This window comes from Nymphalis io, chromosome 1 (assembly GCF_905147045.1).
Source record: "Nymphalis io chromosome 1, ilAglIoxx1.1, whole genome shotgun sequence".
In the NCBI taxonomy this organism is placed as follows: Eukaryota; Metazoa; Arthropoda; class Insecta; order Lepidoptera; family Nymphalidae; genus Nymphalis; species Nymphalis io.
In genome coordinates this window covers 8,045,694-8,065,340 of record NC_065888.1, presented here as the reverse complement: position 1 = coordinate 8,065,340, position 19,647 = coordinate 8,045,694, and the positions used below count along the sequence as shown (strand labels likewise).

The following is a 19,647-nucleotide window of genomic DNA, read 5'->3' as shown; positions in this document are numbered from 1 at the left end:
ATTTTCTTTTTATAGACAGACAGAAATTCGAAAAAAAATAATAATAATTTCAGTTACGATTTCAAAATGATTACTGATATTTTTTTTAAATACTGGAAACTACAAATAGTTATATACATATTTGTATTTAGTTTTATTGGCTTAATATGTTTTATATCATTAATATAATATCGAAGATATTTAATCTAACTGTAGAAATTTGTATACTAGTTAATTGACTATATTAAGCTCTAAATTTTTTATAAGTTACATTTTAATTCTTAGTGGCATGGACCGTTATCACGGGTACTTACGAAAATGTTCGCAGCCGCGCACATGACTTTAAAGTTGCTAGGTAAAGTATATAAATGCTAAGTATGGACTCGAAAAAGCCAGTTCTATCCCGGCATCTGTGGAAGTACAACGTCAACATGCAACGCATCACTCTGTTTGTGTTCGCAGCCATCGTGGCCATGGCTATGGCAGGTTAGTGCACCCCGGTTTTTTCTATCACTAAGGCTGATTCAACGGTTGTGTTTTCCTTTTTATTTGGAATTTATATGAGTAATATCCGATTTAGTTTAGCTAAGGCTATTGTTATCTTTGTATCCTTATTCATTATTTTTTTATTGAATAAATATTGAATTATCATGCTTGAGGTGTTACTTGACTTTAAGCTTAGCTGGTCTTAGATTACGAGTTCAGTATTTTCAGCGAAGTTCTACATTAATTTCTCAGTTTAGTAATTAAGTATGCATAGGCAAATGATAAGTATTATTAATGTAAATTCAAAATGAATCCATCAATAATTTTAAAGTAAATCTGTGTAAAAATTAGGTATTTTATTTTATTGAAAATGCAGACAAAGATTTTGATATTAGTGAGTTCAATGTCATTGATTTCGCGGGACAACGTCTGGGTGAGGCTCATTCATTTTTAGGAGGATATATTATTTGATGCAGTTATTTTATTGGTTGCTTCCGACGACGAAAAAAATGATAATTAAGATTGAAATGTTTAGGTATTAATTAAAATAGTTTGAGCGCTTACATATTGATATTCATTTTATTAAAAAGTTAAAGCTACTACTACCAATTATGCTAAAAAAACTTATTATATTTTCTTTTCTTTAAAAATGTTTGTTTTCCATCGTAAAAACAAATTTCTAAAAATTAAAACGTAACAAAACTCACATAATTATTTAGTCAATATATGTATTTATTAAATAGTGTTAACACTTTTCGAAAACGACACCTATCTAAAAGCTTCCACTGGTGACAGAAGGCCTAGTTAAATTTTCGCCCAGAGAATAGGAATTGAGATTTAACGTGGAAATGCTGTTAGTTTTCTTGCTACCGTTCCACGCGTTCTTGATGTGTAGAGTAGCTTTTTTAAGCTTAATATACTTATATTCTAATCACAGTCGTCATTATAAATATTTTTTTAAGCTAATAAATTGTTAAACTTCATTATAACTTGCTGTAATTTGTTCACTATATACTACATAAGCCAAATGAGCTTTGTTGTATAATACCATTTATACATTTAAACAACTTGGATTATGCATTAATTTAGTAAGAGGATTTGTATAAAAGTTACTAAATTTAAAAAAAATTGAATATTAAGGAAACTTGAGACTTAAAATTATTTTAATAATTAAATATAATTGGATATCGATTCGTCAGTGAAGTCATTATAGACTGAAGGTCGTAATATTGAACCTCACGAATAGTCTGTTGTTAAGTTAGTGATGATCTCAATGGCTTTGCTGATTGCCACATCCTTGGATGGGTATTTATGAAGATCTAAGTAATAAATTATGCCTACATTTTCTTTTGATAAATCATGTTTGTTATTTCTAAATTTGAGCATAATATCATATGTGACTGATTGTCAGTATAAAATGAATCACCGTGGCTCACGGTTGATAGGCATAATAAGAATTAGTTAAAGAATATTTATTGTTTAACAATTTCTTCTAATATATACATACAAATACGGTTCTTCAAGATATTTTCGTTTAGTGATGATTACGACCGTCAATTAAACAAATTAATCATGACCATAATTTAAGTACGGAGCCGTCGCATTCGGTAAAGATTTATGTGTTATTTCTACTGAGTTGACTCAACTCACGTTAGGTTCATTTATTTTATTTAATAGTCACCACATTTATTCGTTAAGATTAAATGAAGAATAATAACAATCATTATGATAGGTACGTAAAACCGTCAAGATAAAAGTCACAATAGAGAAAAACTAAAACTAAATAATCCTTAATTTTTTATGATAGGTATAGGTAGGTAAATTTAATTATTTGATTTCAAATAAGCTTAGGTTACCTATTATAATAACTATTATGATTTTCAAAATTGGTACATCTGTTAATAAAATACTTATTGTTATTTTATAATTCGATATATTTTTATAGATTATAATAGAGGAATGGTGTTTTATTTTTTAAAAGTATTAAAATCGGTGTGAATATGGAATTTGTTAATTTTTTCCATTTATGTATTACAGAAGGCCAGTACTATGTTCCTCGTGCGTACTACGTAATAGATGCTGAGGGTCACGCGTCTGCCCCGGTGCCCCTGCGCAGGCTACGTCGTTCCCTGAACCCCTACCCGTACCCCTACAATGGCGGTAGCAGTGCTAATGCAAACGCAAACGCTCGCGCTGACTCTAATGGCTGTAAGTATACGTTATATTTTTAAAACACATAATTTAAATTAGGAGTTTACCATTTAAAATAATTGCTTATAATGGTTGATAGTTTCATTTGAAGTGAACATATTTGAAACTGATTGTTTATTTAGCAATTAGCAGTCAGAACTTTTAAAACGAAAGTGAAAAAAATAAAACAAAATACATTAATTCATACTTAAATTGTATGCTTCTAGTATTCATCGCATATGATGTAATAATTTCTTACGGAATAAAACACAAAATATCTGGATTATATTATTAATACTTGCAACTTCATCTAACGAAAAATATTATTTACATATATTAATATCTATGCTTCTCTACTATATTTGCTCGCACAAAGGCCAAAGACCTATAGTATATGTGTATTATGCATGTTTGCAATCCACTCTACTACAAGTCATGTAGTACAGTGTCCATTCACTTTAGATTATCTTCCCGTTGGGTGTTAATAAGCTACAAGAATTCCAATGTCGGAACATGCAATAGTTTGATACGAATCAGAGATAAAATTGATTAATATCATAAAATGTTTTTGTTTATAATAACATTGAAAAAAATTAACTCATAGGAAATATATCTTACGGTATAAAAATCGCTTCATTACTCTTTTATTGAATATAGATGTATCTTAATTGTGATAAAACGTAAAATTGGATGCAGTAAGTGTTTCAGTGTTTGAAACATTATTTCTGAAACTAATTGATAATGGGTTTTTTTATGCATATATTTGTAATAATCGTGATACTAATAGCTTTTTTTACAATACACAACTTAATTTATAAATATATATTTATGTTCTTCCGTGTTTGTAATGGTACATCGCTTATCTGACTTTACTTGTGTTGTTTTACTTAAACAATGGTTTTCAAGTACAATCTTATTTCCGTTAAGTTTATTAACTACAGGAAATGATAAACGGAAAGCTTGATTAGTTTTTCTTCGATGGTGACTATTTTGTTTAATGGAAATTAACAAATTTGGATATATTAAAATATAATCAAGTTAATTAACAAACACGTTCAGTTTTTTCTTTAAAACTAATTACGCATACCACGCATGTCTCAGAACATGGCGTGAAGACAGCTTTTAAGTTTATATATAGAATGCAGTTGTTGCAATTCATGGTAAAGCATTCGTATTCGTGTTTGAATTGTCGCTTGAATTGCTGTGCGAGTATAATGGAGCAGTTCGAATAGAAATATGTACAGCAGAAATGTCATCAAGAATATTAATGCTGAATAAATGGAATTTAAACTATTAACATAAGTATTCAATAAATCAATTTGTTTGTAATGTAAAGTCGTAGTACAATAAGAACGGAAGAACTAGTATAGACCTAGATATTTTTCAATTGAATTTTTAATAACAAATTAGTTAAGAGCTGTGATGTTTATAATTGCATACAACTGCATATGACATTTCTGTTACACTCTATTCTGAGGTTACACTAACAGTAGAATAGAACGTGGAGAGCAAGTTCAATCGCCGCCGGCGACGACCGTCTCCGTTCAACTAACGGTTCAAAACCACCGGTCGCCGTCTATTAAATCTAAGGCCAGCATAAAAAGTGTTTGCTCTCGTTTAAAGTAGACCAACGTATTGATATCGTTGTTAATTTACTTCACATTCTATACCTATAAAAAAAAGGTTAATGACGTTGACAAAAAAGTCAAACTCGACAATTGTGTAGATTAGGTATAGTATATAATAGTAAATAGCTATAACATATACTTTTAGTAGCTGTCTAGTCTAGTTACTAACAAAATTAACGCAAGTGGAAAGAGTGGAACATCTTTTTTTTTTTTTTATAGAATAGGAAGGTGGACGAGCATATGGGCCACCTGATGGTAAGTGGTCACCAAACGCCCTTAGACATTGGCATTGCAAGAAATGTCAACCATCGCTTATAGCCAATGCGCCACCAACCTTGGGAACTAAGATTTTATGTCCCTTGTGCCTGTAATTACACTGGCTCACTCACCCTTCAAACCGGAACACAACAATATCAAGTATTGCCGTTTTGCGGTAGAATATCTGATGAGTGGGTGGTACCTACCCAGACGGGCTTGCACAAAGCCTTACCACCAGTAATTTATATTTCTTTATAAAAGTATTCGTTTTCAAAGTTGTGTGACTCTTTATATAATGACGCTGTATGAAAAATTAACATCGATAATTGCTATTATTTCTTATTGTATAGAATAATTTCGTAAAAAGGTGATGAAATGATAATACTACCCTTTCTTTTATTTACTCGAAAAAAAAACGTATTTTTAATTTGTAAGGATGTAACCATAAACTCATGATTTTTACTGTACACCCTGACTGGTCAGTAGTCATTGGGTGGGTTAAAACATTAAATACTAAATTTACTCCAAGAAACAAACACTTAAAACTAAACTTAAGTAACTTATAAATAAGTACGTCGAACTTAAATACTTATGTCGTTACTTCATTAATACAGGAAGATTGTTTCGAAGTAATTGAAGGCACGTGAACCAAGTAAAGTTTTAATGTGTTTTTTGTACTTAAAAAATAAACTAATAATTATAATATATAAAAAGTTTAAGTGTATTTAGAATTTGTAAGTTTTTGATAGTGTTCTTTAATTTGAACTGAAATATTTAAATTTCTGTTTGCTATTTCGTCTCTTAAACTGTAAGGTCGCTGATTGATTACGTACAACGTAATTCAATTATTCATTAGTTATACATCTTCTAGGTATATGTCCAATAAAGAATATATTTCTAAATTAAATTCAAGATTTGTTTTTATTAATAAATATTTATTTTTTATATTATTCAATTATTTTTATATATTTTCAGCGGGAGCTAACGCTAATGCCAATGCGAACGCTGACGCTCGCGCCAGTAGTGGATGGCAATTACCTACCTGGGCTTACGGCTCTGGAAATCCCAACGCTCTCAGGTTGTTTTTATATTTATTACTTTAAAAACTTTCTTTTATAAGCATATACGTTTTTCAGAAAAAAGAGCATATAAAAATATGTACAGCTCGTAAATGTCCCACGGCTGGGCAAAATTATCATCTCCAAAGATTTGGAACTAATTCCATCCTATCTTAGCATTTTGTTAAAATTTTTTAATGTCACATGTCGTATATATCGTAATTATATCTGCTTTTGAGTACTTAAGCAATTTTTAATCTGAAAATTACAATGCAATCATCTCTTGTAACGATTAAATACGATCATTTTTATGAGTAAATAATAAATGCATATATAAACAAATTTCATAAGTTTTGAGTTTAGTAACAGACCTCTACATTTTGTTTACCTTACTAACGTATTATTGTTTGACTTCCATAGGCACTAACTGAAAGCGTTATAAAGAACAAACTAACTACACGGTGTCGGCTCATCCATCCAGACGTATTTTCCACCAGTTGCAAGCGCGCGCCGCCTTTTCGCCTGCGCATCGCCGTGCAACTGCCGGAAGATCTATTTATTGTAATTAATATTCTGTACTAATAAAGGTGTTTTAACTGTTAAATGGCATTATTTATTTTCATCTAAATCGACTTTGAAGCAAATCATCAGCGCTTACTAGATATGCCTACCCAGGTCAGAGTAGTAACTAACATTTATGTAGGTAAGTAGTACATTCTTGTAGTAAAAAATTTTATTATTGTTTCTAATAAAGTTTTCATTGTTATTTTCTGTTTTCTCTTTTTCTTTTTTAATTTGTCAAAAATATGAGTGTTAAAGCGATACTGTTTAATTTGTAACTGCAGTTTGTGCGGCTGCCTATTATAATCGGGTAAGACTCACTAAGGAAAGTAAATTAAATAGAAAGAAAGTGCTTATGATAGTATGCAGGCATAATTTATTATAACATGTTAGATTTATAACAGCCATAAATGCTGGCTGGTTAAAGAATTGTAAATATACAATAGACCAGCTTACTCCCCCTGAGGAGAGCTCCGCCAAGCTACGAGCGGAGCAAAGCACGGAGAGGCTGCGGATGCGTTATATCAATACAATCCCTCAGCCTCTCCGATCCGCGCCGAGGACGGCCATAGCAGTGGTTTTAGTGGGTAAGAATCCCACATAACCTAGTTCCTCCCCCCCCATGGGAGCTGGGTACCTTTCTGAAGGTTTCCACTGCGTGAAAAAAAAGACCAGCTTACTATTAAGTAAACAAGGCTCCTCAGTTGTTCTAGTACACTTCTACTTGGCAATGCTCATTGACCTTCTTCACAACAGACCCTCTTATTTGTTCGGAATTTGGATAACTTTTTACAAGTGAAAAGTTTAATTCGATTAGGTGTTGAACATTATAAGATAAAAAATCGCAAAAAATATTCCTGGCTATATTTATATATTGCATTTAACCCATCAAAAACATAAATGTAAAATGAGAGCCAAGGTCAATATTGTTATATGTGCCTTGGTTGTTGACTTTAACGACAGAAGAAGTGAGATCTTAATGGGTGCCAAGTTCAATGGTCAGACATATTTTTATTAAAAAAAATTAAGGGTGGTATTCCACTCGTTATATATATATATATATATATTCACTTGAAGACCTTAAAATCCACATAAAGACCGACTGTCATCAATTTTAATTGCTGATTCTTATATTACATGTACTATGAGTAAGTGTTCCTAATAGAATCAATGAATTGAAAAATTATAATAAAATGATAAAAATTTACTACTTTCTGATTTATTCCTTTGTATTCATCCGTAAGTAACTTCCTATCTGGATGCCAAATTTGAACTTTCTAGGTTATCTGGAACTGGGTTAGAGTTTTGATTTATAGGTCAGTCAGTGATTAAAATGACGATTTTTGGACGATAATATCTAAATAACCGTTTGAGGTGTGTTTATGAAATTTAGATTTTTGTTTCTCACGGAGACGCAAATACTCCGCCCTGCCGACACCAGCTACCTTAACTATCCCGGCTACATGCTTGAAGAATCTTTTAAAGCGAAAGCCGGAGTATGCTTGTTCGTCAGGGCGGATGTTTGTTGTCACCGATTGCGCTGCTTGGAGGACCCCTCCTTCTCCATGTTGGTGGTACGTGTGGACCTGGTTCGTCAGAATCGAGTCTACGTGTGCCTCTACAGATCCCACAATGGTGACTTGGAGACAAGCCGATTATTCGACCATCTTAGTCGGGTGGCAGATGCTGCGCAAGAGCAGTTTCCTAACGCGGAATTGGTTTTTTTTGGGGGTTTTTAATGCTCATCATGAATCATGGTTGAAATCCCTCAAAACTGACCATGCTGGAAGAACTGCTCATGCTTTTGCTTTCACACACGACTTGACCCAACTGGTTGATCAGCCCACCAGGATCCCAGACATTGATGGGCAAGCGCCTTCTCTACTGGATCTTCTGCTGACTTCTCACCCGGTGGAATATCAGGTTGTGGTTCAAGCTCCACTTGGTTCTTCGGATCACGGCCTTATATCTACCAAAGTGCCACAGGCCAAGCTGCCGCCATCAGCGGTATGCAAACGTCGCGTTTGGCACTATAAGTCGGCAGATTGGGACGGTATGCGCGATTACTATGCGTCAGTCCCTTGGAAGGAACGTTGCTTCAGTGGGAATGACCCGACAGCTGGTGCCGCTGCTGTTGCTGATGAGATCATGTTAGGAATGGAATACTACATTCCTAGCTCAGATCTCATCAATAGGAGTACGCGTAACCGTTGGTTCACGCGTGAATGTGCCGACGCTGTATCATCTAAGCAGGCGGCATATCGCGCGTGGATCAACGGCTGCATTAGCGGGGCATCTAACATTGACTCACTGAAAGCAAACTACAATAAAAATTCCAAGTCCTGTAGGAAGGCATACACGAGAGCGGATGCACAGCGCATTGTACAGATTGGTCATGACCTTATTTCGCATCCTAGGGGCTCCCGTAGCTTCTGGCGTCTGACCAAGTCTGTGCAAAACAATTTCTGCCAACCTTCGCTGCCACCGCTCAGAAATCCGGACGGATCGCTAGCTCACAGTCCGCAGGAGAAAGCCGACCTCCTGGCTAAACTCTTTGCCGACAATTCTGTGATCGATGATTGTAGTGCGCAGCCACCAACAATACCTTCATGTGGCCACACGATGCCTGACATCAAAATCAGGCAACGTGATGTGCGTGCGGAGCTGCAATCACTCGATATACGGAAAGCTAGCGGTCCCGATGGAATACCAGCCATTGTGCTGAAGAAGTGCGCGGCGGAGCTGTCTCCTGTGTTAACGCGCCTGTTCCAACTTTCTCTCTCTTCGGGATGTGTGCCGGAGGCTTGGAGAAGAGCTAATGTGCAAGCGGTTCCCAAAAAAGGGGATCGGTCTGACCCGGCAAATTATCGGCCAATAGCTATCACCTCAGTACTTTGTAAGGTGATGGAACGGATTTTAAACAACCAACTGATCCATTACCTAGAAGATCACTGTCTAATTAATGATCGTCAGTACGGGTTTCGACCAAAACGGTCCACAGGTGATCTTCTAGCGTACGTAACGCACCTCTGGGGTGAAGCTATCGACAAGCATGGAGAATCGTTGGCTGTCAGCCTCGATATCTCCAAGGCTTTCGACAGGGTCTGGCACAGAAGTCTTCTCTCCAAGCTACCGGCATATGGTCTGCCTGCTCAGCTATGCACCTGGATTGCCAGCTTCCTACACAAGCGTAGCCTTCGTGTTTTAGTAGATGGTTGCGCTTCACAATTCTATGTAGTGAATGCTGGCGTCCCCCAGGGATCTGTGCTATCTCCCACACTCTTTCTTTTGCATATCAATGATATTCTCTCTTGGGAACATACATTGCTATGCAGATGATAGTACAGTGCATGGTGGATACCACGGACGCGCAGTGGCTGGGCGGGCGGAAACTGAGGAGAGGCGGGAGAATCTTGTTATTGAACTCGATAGGACATTAGAGCTCATCGCCAAATGGGGTTCTGATAATCTTGTTGAGTTTAATGCCAAGAAAACACAGGTGTGCGCTCTCACAGCGAAAAAGTCACCATTTTACCCTCATCCCTCCCTCTGTGGCATACCGCTGATGATACAAAGCAAAATCGCCATGCTGGGGATGGACGTTCGCTGCGACCTTAGTCCAAGGGATTACATCGAGGCTATTATAAAAACAGCTTCACGAAAACTCGGAGTTCTGAACAAGGTGCGGCGTTTTTTCACGCCACAACAACTGTGCCTGTTATACAAAACACAGGTACGGTCTTGCGTTGAATATTGCTCGCACCTTTGGGATGGCTCCGCTAAGTACCTAATGGAGGCCTTGGACCGGTTGCAGCGACGTGCAGTACGCATTATTGGCGACGTAAAGGTCACAAACACCCTTGAACCTTTACAATTGCGTCGCGAGATAGCAGCACTGAGCGCTTTCTATCGTCTGTATCACGGCGAGTGCTCTGAGGAATTATTCTCTCTAATTCCTACTTCCCTCTTCCTTCTTAAGTCCACGCGAGCTGGTTCTCGATGTCACCGCCTAACTGTGACATCAATTCCATCGCGCACAAAGAAATTTGGCAACTCCTTTCTTTGTCGCACTACCAAAAAATGGAATTCCTTACCAGCTCACGTGTTCCCCTCCTCTTACAACCCGGGTTCCTTCAAACGAGGCGTGAAGAGGCATCTTGCGGGCTGGCAAGGCGGGGACGGCTAGTACAGAACATTCTTCCCGACTGTACTGGCCGTCGTCGCGTTTGGACTCTACTACCACTTACCATCAAGTGGAGTAGTCATTTGCCATCCCGGGGCATATAAAAAAAAAAAAGAGCGCATATGTATTTCGCTAATCTCAATATATGAGTCAAATTTGACATGTTTATGTGAAATAGTTTTTGAGTATGAGGGGGTCAAAAGTAGCTCCAAATGGTTCGCGTAATATTACACACGGTGCGGTGCGGCTTGAGCTTGGCTTGACAGACTACCGCGTGTCTAGATATATTCGTGAAAAATAATATAGCAATTACACAACAAACAGTTCTTACGGTAAATATTTAGACAGTATGAAAAGGTCCATCCGGTGATGTAAAATAAAAATATAAATTCTTGTAAACACTAGAAAGTAAATAAAAAAATAAGAGTTTTTTAGACTTAACTTCCTGACGTCCGTCTATTTCGGGTATTATTTTTTATTCGTTTTGTTAAAAAAATATACTGGAATCTGGCGTCGCTATCCACCATATATGAAGAATACATGTTAAATTAGGTTCACTAAAATTTACAGGATGTTTTCATATAATTACTACCTAATTAAAACAAAAAGTTAAGTGAGTGTACTTGCAACTAACTAAGCCTTATCATTTACTAACTGTACTGCATAAAGAAAAAGCACAATTAATATTATTTAATATTACATAGATCTAGTGGATAAACTGATGATCGCACGGTTCTTATCTAAGTGCTTGCTTAGAAATGAACACTGAATATTTTTGATTATAAAGATAAATGTCGTGATAAAATCTGAATGTGCCGAATTGCATTTTTAAACCCTCAACCCATCATAGGAGCAGAGTGAGTGATAAAATAAGTACCAAACCTTTTCCTTGACAAGAGAGGAGACGTTTGCTCAGCAATAGCATATTTGTGGCTTATTGCTGTGCATGATTATTATTATATGATATGACATATCGTGTTAGCGTTGAATCAAGCGGAAATAAAAACTGTTTACTGTTTATTATCTCTTTTGTTCTAATTCTAAACAATAGTTTAGAATTAGAACGCCTTTTCAAAGCACAAAAAAATATAATGCAATTATTAAAAAAAATATAAGCTCTGATGCATTGAAAACGTTTTTTTTTTGTAAAATTATCTTTAATTGCCGTAACAAAAGCGTGGATTTGTAACTTGCTACTTTTACATACATTTTATTACTCGTGTAAAACTATTGATGAAAATTTAAAACAACTGATATCACATATTTTTTTCACAACATCATTCATTACATTTCACACAACACATTCATCATTCACCTTTCATGTGGACCAGAGGCGAAAAATAATCTTAAAATATGGAACCTTTTTCATGTCTAATATTAAAGATTATTTAATAATTACGTACAAAATTTTATCTAGATATTTAAAGTATGTATTTAAGATATAATCTTTAAAAATATTAATAACGGTACTTTTGTTGCAGCGCTGGAAAAACTCGACGGCAGTATGGTCCTATATTGAGCGGACGCTCAGTCAGTGCTAGCTCGTCTGTAGGTCTCGATTCATCTGGCAAAGGATATTATGACCAGTATGCGTCTGTTACCAACTAAAGGAATACTTTGTAATACATTATTTTAGGGTTCCTAAGACAACTGTGACTGTGCCGTTTAAAAGTTCGTATCTTTATGTACATTGTTTTTATCAATAATTTATGATTAATTATCTGTTATAAATATAAACTCTGGATGGATGTTATTTAGTGATTAAATAATACAAAAAATATTTTTATATTTATTTATTTATATTTTAATTAAAATTACAGTGCAACTAATACTGCTAAGAAAGCCTCTAAACCATACCCGTAATATATAAACAAAAATGACATACCTTTCTTATTGAACTGTCAGTATTGTTATGAGGTTGTGCTTTAACATGACGCAAAATATTGTTTCATATTAAATAATATTAATACAAAAGTACGCACGGGCGTTTAATTGGGTAGCATAACATATAATTAAAATAAAATTACTTGCGCGGTAATTCTAATCTGTACTGTGGCTTATTGTAACTGTATCCAGTTGAATGGTCAGGAGAAGGTTGTCCTACCGGCTGCGGGACAATGGGCACGTGAGGTGGAGTCACAATCACAGCATCGTCAGTAAAACCAATATCACGTCCAGAAGGCAACAATTGCTGATAGTATTGACCATTATAGAATTGTTGCTGATAATTGTCTGGAACTCCATATTGTTGTTGAAGATTTGGTACTCCGTATTGCGCTGGTAGCTTCATGCGTCCAAACATGTTTTCTAAAAATGGAAATTTATTAGTAATTTTGGACCACCAGCCGTTTCCACCGACTTGATTACTGCCACTTCCACTGCCCCAAAAAATTCGCTGCGATGGTTCCAATCCAAAATCGGGGTTCACATCCACAACGTATGGATCATTTGGTCCTGTATTGTAGACTAGTTCCCTCTGGACGTTGTAAGTTACAACAGTTCCTAAAATAAAAAATAAAAACATTATTTTAATTGTTATAATTGAACGTAAACAATAATATATAACGTAAACGTATAATCATAATAAAAGTTTTAATTAATTTCCAAACATTGCTTAATACAAATAATTCAGGCACGTGTACATACCCACGAGACTACAAAACAAAATGACGGCAGATGCATTCATTTTCGCACGAGTTTCTGAACCCCGACTGTGTGTCATTGTTGCCAGTGATGGCCTTTATACTGGCTCTGTTTACTCCTAAAAGAGGGCCTTGAAGAAAAATTCTCGTAACCCAATATTGAAAGTATGAGGTAATGCATGGTGAGGTAGCGGCTCACCCAGCGGCCGGCGGATGGCACGCCGTGGACAATAGGCGCGACATCTAGGTGACTCGTGCGCCTTCTGCATGCACAGGCTGTGACCAAAATACACTTTTCGTGATCGATACGCAGAAGCTGTCATGTACATAATAAAAACGGAGAGGACCAGTTTCGTAACTTACGTAACATTATATTTCAATACATATAGGTATGTTATATGTAGGTAACCTACAACATACTATTTTTTATGTGAATATATATGTGAAATTGATAAATTCTGAAATATAACGCTAAATAGATTTTTTCAGAATATTCAAAACTTGCATCGGAAAATATATTAATTAAATTAAAAATTAAACATATTTATATAAATCAACGTCAATTATAAATAAAATAATATAACTTACTTATAAACGTTTGCCGCACAGGCTGTATACGATAACTTGTGAAAAATTCACTCAAACGCGTTCGTGCGTGTTTACCCAACATTATCGACATTATTCATAAGATAACAAGTATTTGTCTTCGATAGCTGTCACGGTATTGTCTTACGTAGCACAGAAGCGTTTTGCAAAACGTTGCTTAATACCAGACCTTTATTCAAAGTAATCAATGGAAAAAGGTACTAATTAAAAATATTACGTATTAATTATTAATACTAATTACATACAAACAGTATTTAGCACAAAGAGTTATAAAAAATATGTAAGTAGGTATGGTAAGAAATTGTATTATATAGAGAAATTCATATTTATATTATTTACATATTTCAATATTATATTTGAATCCATTCAAAATTAATCAATCAGAATTTATCTTAATATCTAACTTAAAGTTCTACATTGATTAACAAATTAGGAAAATGCTCAATAGGTCAATCCACAGCTGGTTTAACGTCACATTACAACAAATTGAATACAAAAAAGTCCAGATGTTACTCATTAATTATTTATTTCAATATGACCTATTGCACCAATAATATTATTATTACAGTAGTGTCACATTAACATTAAAATTGACCCATGTTACCTTTAAGTGATTTTAAAAAAGAAAAAGTTGCAAAGTTATGAGACTAAAGATATTATTTTAATTAATATTTTGATGTCCTGTTTGTGTCATATTTTCACCTTAAATAATTTACTGGCTTACATAGTTTCAAGATAATTATTTTAATTGTAATTTATGCAGCTAATAAGCGGTAATCTTAATCAGGGTGTGTTTCCCAAAACTTCAGTATTACCATTATATTTAAATTTATTTCCATACAACTTATTAAAATTCATTACAGACTTTAAATAAATTAAAGCATTCAAGTACGTGATGCCCAAGCTTTGAAGTATTGCAGTGTCTTGCTTTTTGCTCGAAAGTTCAATGTTGTAAAATAATCTTCAATTAAGTATGAATTATTGCTTAATGTTACAATGATATTTAAAAAGCCGCATATGATAATAATTTTAGGTACTTTGTGTAATGTGGAAAATAAGCGAGTCTCAACTATGTAAGTTGCCAACTGCTTATTTATGAGTTATTAAATTCAGAAAATATTTGCAATATTTCAATTCGTTTCTCATTATGCAATAGTTGTTTTAATGTACATCTCCATGAGTTAAAAAACAGGTTCATGTCGTGAATAAATACACCATTTCGACAGGAGCAGTATAGCGGGTAAGTAACAAACTTTTCTTTCTTACGAATAAAAAAGTCATTAACTTTGATTAATAAGTAAGTATATAAGTATTTAGTGGTTTCGTAAATGGTTTTTATTTTTTTTAACCGACACCGCATCCGATTGCGGTAGTGTCGACCCTTTGAAGATGATTAGATTTCAAAGCAAATCTAAGACAATTACAAAAAACGTAGACAACCAAAACTGATTTGTATATTAGGCATATATGTTGGAGCGTTTTGTTTTTTTTCAAATAAGAATTTTGTTTATATCCAGACCATGACTGTTATATTTTGCTTATTCTTTTTTCGAGTGCAATTTAAATATTTCCGCACACGGTTAAGTAAAATATACTTTTATTTGTTGACTTTTTATAATTATATCTCAAAATTAGGTACTTATATGAAAAGTCAACTGGTTAAGTGGCCGTCTTATATGGCCGCAGTTAAAATTATCCTAGGTTCAAATCTTTGTCCGAACTAATAAAAAGTAAATGAATAATCTGCCTTGAGATTCTCAGTAGTAACTTGAAGTGAAAGAGTTGGCACAAGTGTTACACTCTGAAGTGAAGTCCGTGCCTCGGAAAGAACGTAAAATATTTTTTACCTCTTTTTTACTAGTGCGAAGCTGGGATGATCATCTAGTAATATTATACGAATGGAAAACGAAAACAAAATTATCTATATTTACTATATTATAAAGAGAAAAGATTAGATTTTTTGTAATGGATAAACTCAAAATCTTCTTCACCGATTTTGAAAAAAAATTTCACCTATAGAAAGCTACATTATCAGCAAGCAACAAAGGTTATATTTTATTTTCCAAAAAATGTTTGCCCTATAAAGTCATTACCTAAAGTAAAAAAGATATTTCAACGCGGACAAAGTCGGGGCGGGCCGCTAGTATAATTATATATAAAAATCTCATAAATAGCGATAGTGTACTTAATACCTAAGCGGTGACGAGTAATATCTGTAATGTTAAAATACGTGACATAAAGTATTTTAATAGTATAATTTAAACGGATACCAAGATGAGATGAGTATAGTGATTATATTTTAACGTAATTATACGTTAAAACCATTTTAATAATAAATGATACGAGAAATATTAATGAAAATATTTAAAAAAATGTTCACGTTTTAAAGTACACGGACATTCATATCACCTAAATTATCACAAGTTACGATAAAGTAAGTTTTAAATTCCTCATCGTTCAAATGCTTCTAAAAGTTTCCAGACAGATGTAATAATAACTTAAACAAGTTATTCCATGGCTGGAAAAGCTACAAAAAAATAAATGGTATAATAAAACTTTTTAGTTCCACCTGTTTGCTGTTTTTATATAGTTGCTGTTGATGTCATGTCTAATTTCAAAAACTAACTATATTTATATATACATATGCAACGATGTATTTAATGAACATAAACTACAAGATCTTGAAACAATAAGAGACTGGGCGTGACCTTTGATAGGAAACTGACGTTTATATAGGTACCACATTGATAAGATGAGCACACAAGTTTCTAAGATGTTAGGCTTTGTGATGAGAAATGCAAAACCATTTAAAAATGTTAAAACTAAAATGTTTCTCTACAACAGTATCGTCGGGCGACCCCACTATGCCACACATATTCTAAGATTAGAAAGAATACAAAAAATATTCTTATGGCATTTAGCTTTTAGTGAGTTTTAAAAAAGAACTTCCTACACAGACCGCCTAACACGTCACAAAATGACTTCGTTGAATAAACGCAGAGATCTGTTAGATCTGCTGTTTTATATAATATTATCAACCATATAATTGACTGTCCAAAATTACTCATAAAAATCCAACATAGAGTTCCTGCTAGATATCCTCAATCTCCGATAACACCCCTCTGCCCCCCCTTGCTAAGAACTGTTCTTGGTGCAATTTCACCGATTCCAAGACTGTGTAAACTTCTAAACCAGGTGTGTTCTTTTGTCGACATTCACGCGGATTCTATTCGAAACTTTAGGAAGTATGTAGACAGGTATTTGAATGATAAATAGTTATGAGTATCACTTATTGGATATATTTATAAAATTGTTTATTTTCTATTTTTGTATTCTGTTTCTTGTGATTTTTTAAGCTTATTCTTTTTGTATTTATGAAATGGTTTCCATTTTTCATTCGCATGTTGTGTTTATTTTTAATTAATCTCTATATTTAGATAATAAGTTTGTATTAATTGTTCTTTACATGTTTTAGTGTAAGTGATTGTAAGTAAACCTAATAAATAAAATAAAATAAAATGTATGCTAAAATGGCATACGATTTTTGCTATATTTGAATGTCTTTTGAAATATATGAACTCGATTTTGTTTGAATGATATATCCAGGTCATGTTTTTAAAAGTACGCGTTTATTGAAATTCCATGTTATTATTGATTGCTTTGTTTGTTTGGTGGCTAGATGTAAAGCGGACCCAGAGTTCCTATGTTCAAGTCCCAGGTCTGGCCAATAAAAAGTTGTTGGAGTTTTCTGTCGAAAATTCTCAGTAGCACACTCAGTACACACTCCCGTGCCTCAGAAAGAACAATAAAGCGTATACCGTACCGTAGGTCCTACGCCTGAAATCTTTCCGGAAAATGCACTGGAATATCATAAAAAGTACTTTGTGATTATATATAACTTGTTAATTATTTTCTTTGTAAATAGCCTGCCATTAACATGTCTAAATTATAATTATATATAGTCACGATAAATTACATCAGAGTTGAGTTTTAGTTTAACATCAACAAATATACAATTTAATTGAAATTAATTAAATATAATATTTAAATAAATATAACATTCATAATGAACTACAAAAAAGTAATATCAATGCAAGATACTGACAGTGGGATTTTACATGACGTAACTTGAAATGTATTTTAGTAGACAATGACAAATACATTAGTATTATTGAATTCAATGATCGCTTATCATGAATCATTAATCTCTCGGTAGAGAGTACTTATATACTTTGATAAATATATTGCATAACTAAATACTAACACCTATTAAGCGCATATTTTTGTAGTACATTCGAAATCCGGAACTAAAGGTTCAAAAACAGTCGTTATTAAAAGTCAGTGATGCAAAAAGCGATACGCCTCTAATTTAAAAATCCCGTAAAAACTCAATGACTGTATTTAGAAAAGCTACTAACAATATATTAGGATGAATACTCCTCGTATTATCATTAATAGTTGAATGTATTTCATATCGGACATCATTTTTAGCATTTACATAAATACAAGATAAGTATTTTATCCTTCAATAAAATAGATAATTATTTCTATAAAACTTGAACTAATGCCTATCTCAAATAAAACAAACGGCTAAAAGTAGGGTTAAACCTGTATGCCATTGAAGTAAATATTTATATGAAAAAAAAATGTACTAGTATCTCATACACAATACATCAGAAAACATAATTTCGACACTTCCTATTGTACGTGAATTTCGAGTTTACGTAATTGATCAATTAAGTATTCACAGACGAGAAGGCTTAAATAAGAAACGATGTACTTGTGTATGTGTGTGTAACAATACACTGCCATTCATAGCAAATGTCATGATGAGAAATATATTTGTAGGGCATGGTCAAGTTTAAACACCTAGCTTTTAAACTTGACTTTTGCCTAACAACAATCAAGGATATGTAAAAAAAAATTAAGACCATTTCTTTCTTTCTCATCGATATGATCTCTTAACTTTTGTAATAGGTATTTAATATTCTTAAGTCTAGCTGTTGTTGTAGATACAATGCGTAGGTGACGAGTTACATCATACTGGTACAACAATAGATGCGACGGGGCTAGAGGTGATGAATGATTTTATCTGCATATATTAACCGACCTGACTAATTTACGGATATGATTAGTGTGCAGGACAACATAGTTAAGTCCTTACTGGGATATTTCATGAATAATATTAGTAAATATTAAATTGCATTAAACTGTAAGTATATAACACTTTATAGACAAGGAAATCTCGAGACATTCATAAGATTTTTTAGATATAGTATAATCATAGATGAATTTAGTTGAATCATACGTTGAATTAAAGTATTTGTTGATTCGTGGTATGATATCGCCATCTGATTTACATAGACAATAACCTGTAACTCTGGTTATGCATACGAATGTGTTAGAATGGTAATTTTCGAATACAATTCAGATGACATATCACGCGTGTGCACTCTATTAAATATTCGAAAGCAAATACAAAAGTTTATTAAATACTAGTTGTGCCCGCGTTTTCACCCGCGCATAATTTTAAGAAATTACTTAGAGCAAACTTATAATATTTCAGTATATACAACATTTTTAATTTTATTTTCGTGGGATATTAGTATTTATTTGTTTTTGCCGCACCCAGGACAACAAACCATTGGCCACGAGAAAAAAGCATGCCTTTAAATCTATTCCGATATATTTAAAAGTCTTTTCCTGTGCTTCATTTAATGTGACTGCAAGCGATACCTTCATAAGAAATTGTGTCCTTTTAACACTAATAGGTAAATCTGTGTATTTAAAAAAGTATTTATTATCAACTAACCGACTTAGTATAAATTTAACAAAACAATGAGAAAAAAAGATAAGCTGCGACATACCTGTCTAAACTATAAACTTTAACTTACAAAGTTATTTACAAACCGAAAACAAATACTTAAGTATGATTATTGTCAAACAACCTACTTAACTACTTGTTGAAATATGTCAAAACTATAAAAGTAGGTACTGTAAAAGTACAAACTATAAAAAAAACTTTATTATTATTAATGACATGCTTATAAAAACGT

At 33.5% G+C, this 19,647-nt stretch overlaps 2 protein-coding genes across 2 annotated transcripts; one reads left to right on the top strand and one right to left on the bottom strand.

Moving 5' to 3' along the window:
• The first annotated feature begins 283 nt into the window (after nt 1-283).
• LOC126780262 (uncharacterized) lies at nt 284-12,123 on the top strand. The gene is made up of 4 exons (XM_050504612.1): nt 284-465; nt 2,503-2,673; nt 5,517-5,619; nt 11,825-12,123. Exons 1-4 carry the CDS (start codon nt 348-350, stop codon nt 11,949-11,951), a joined length of 519 nt encoding a protein of 172 aa, XP_050360569.1. The 5' UTR covers nt 284-347; the 3' UTR covers nt 11,952-12,123.
• On the bottom strand, nt 11,893-13,274 carry LOC126780193 (uncharacterized). The gene is made up of 2 exons (XM_050504494.1): nt 12,990-13,274; nt 11,893-12,845 (listed from the first exon to the last, which is right to left on the bottom strand). The coding sequence occupies exons 1-2, from the start codon at nt 13,063-13,065 to the stop codon at nt 12,367-12,369; spliced, it is 555 nt and encodes a 184-aa protein (XP_050360451.1). The 5' UTR covers nt 13,066-13,274; the 3' UTR covers nt 11,893-12,366.
• Between the last annotated feature and the right edge of the window lie 6,373 nt (nt 13,275-19,647).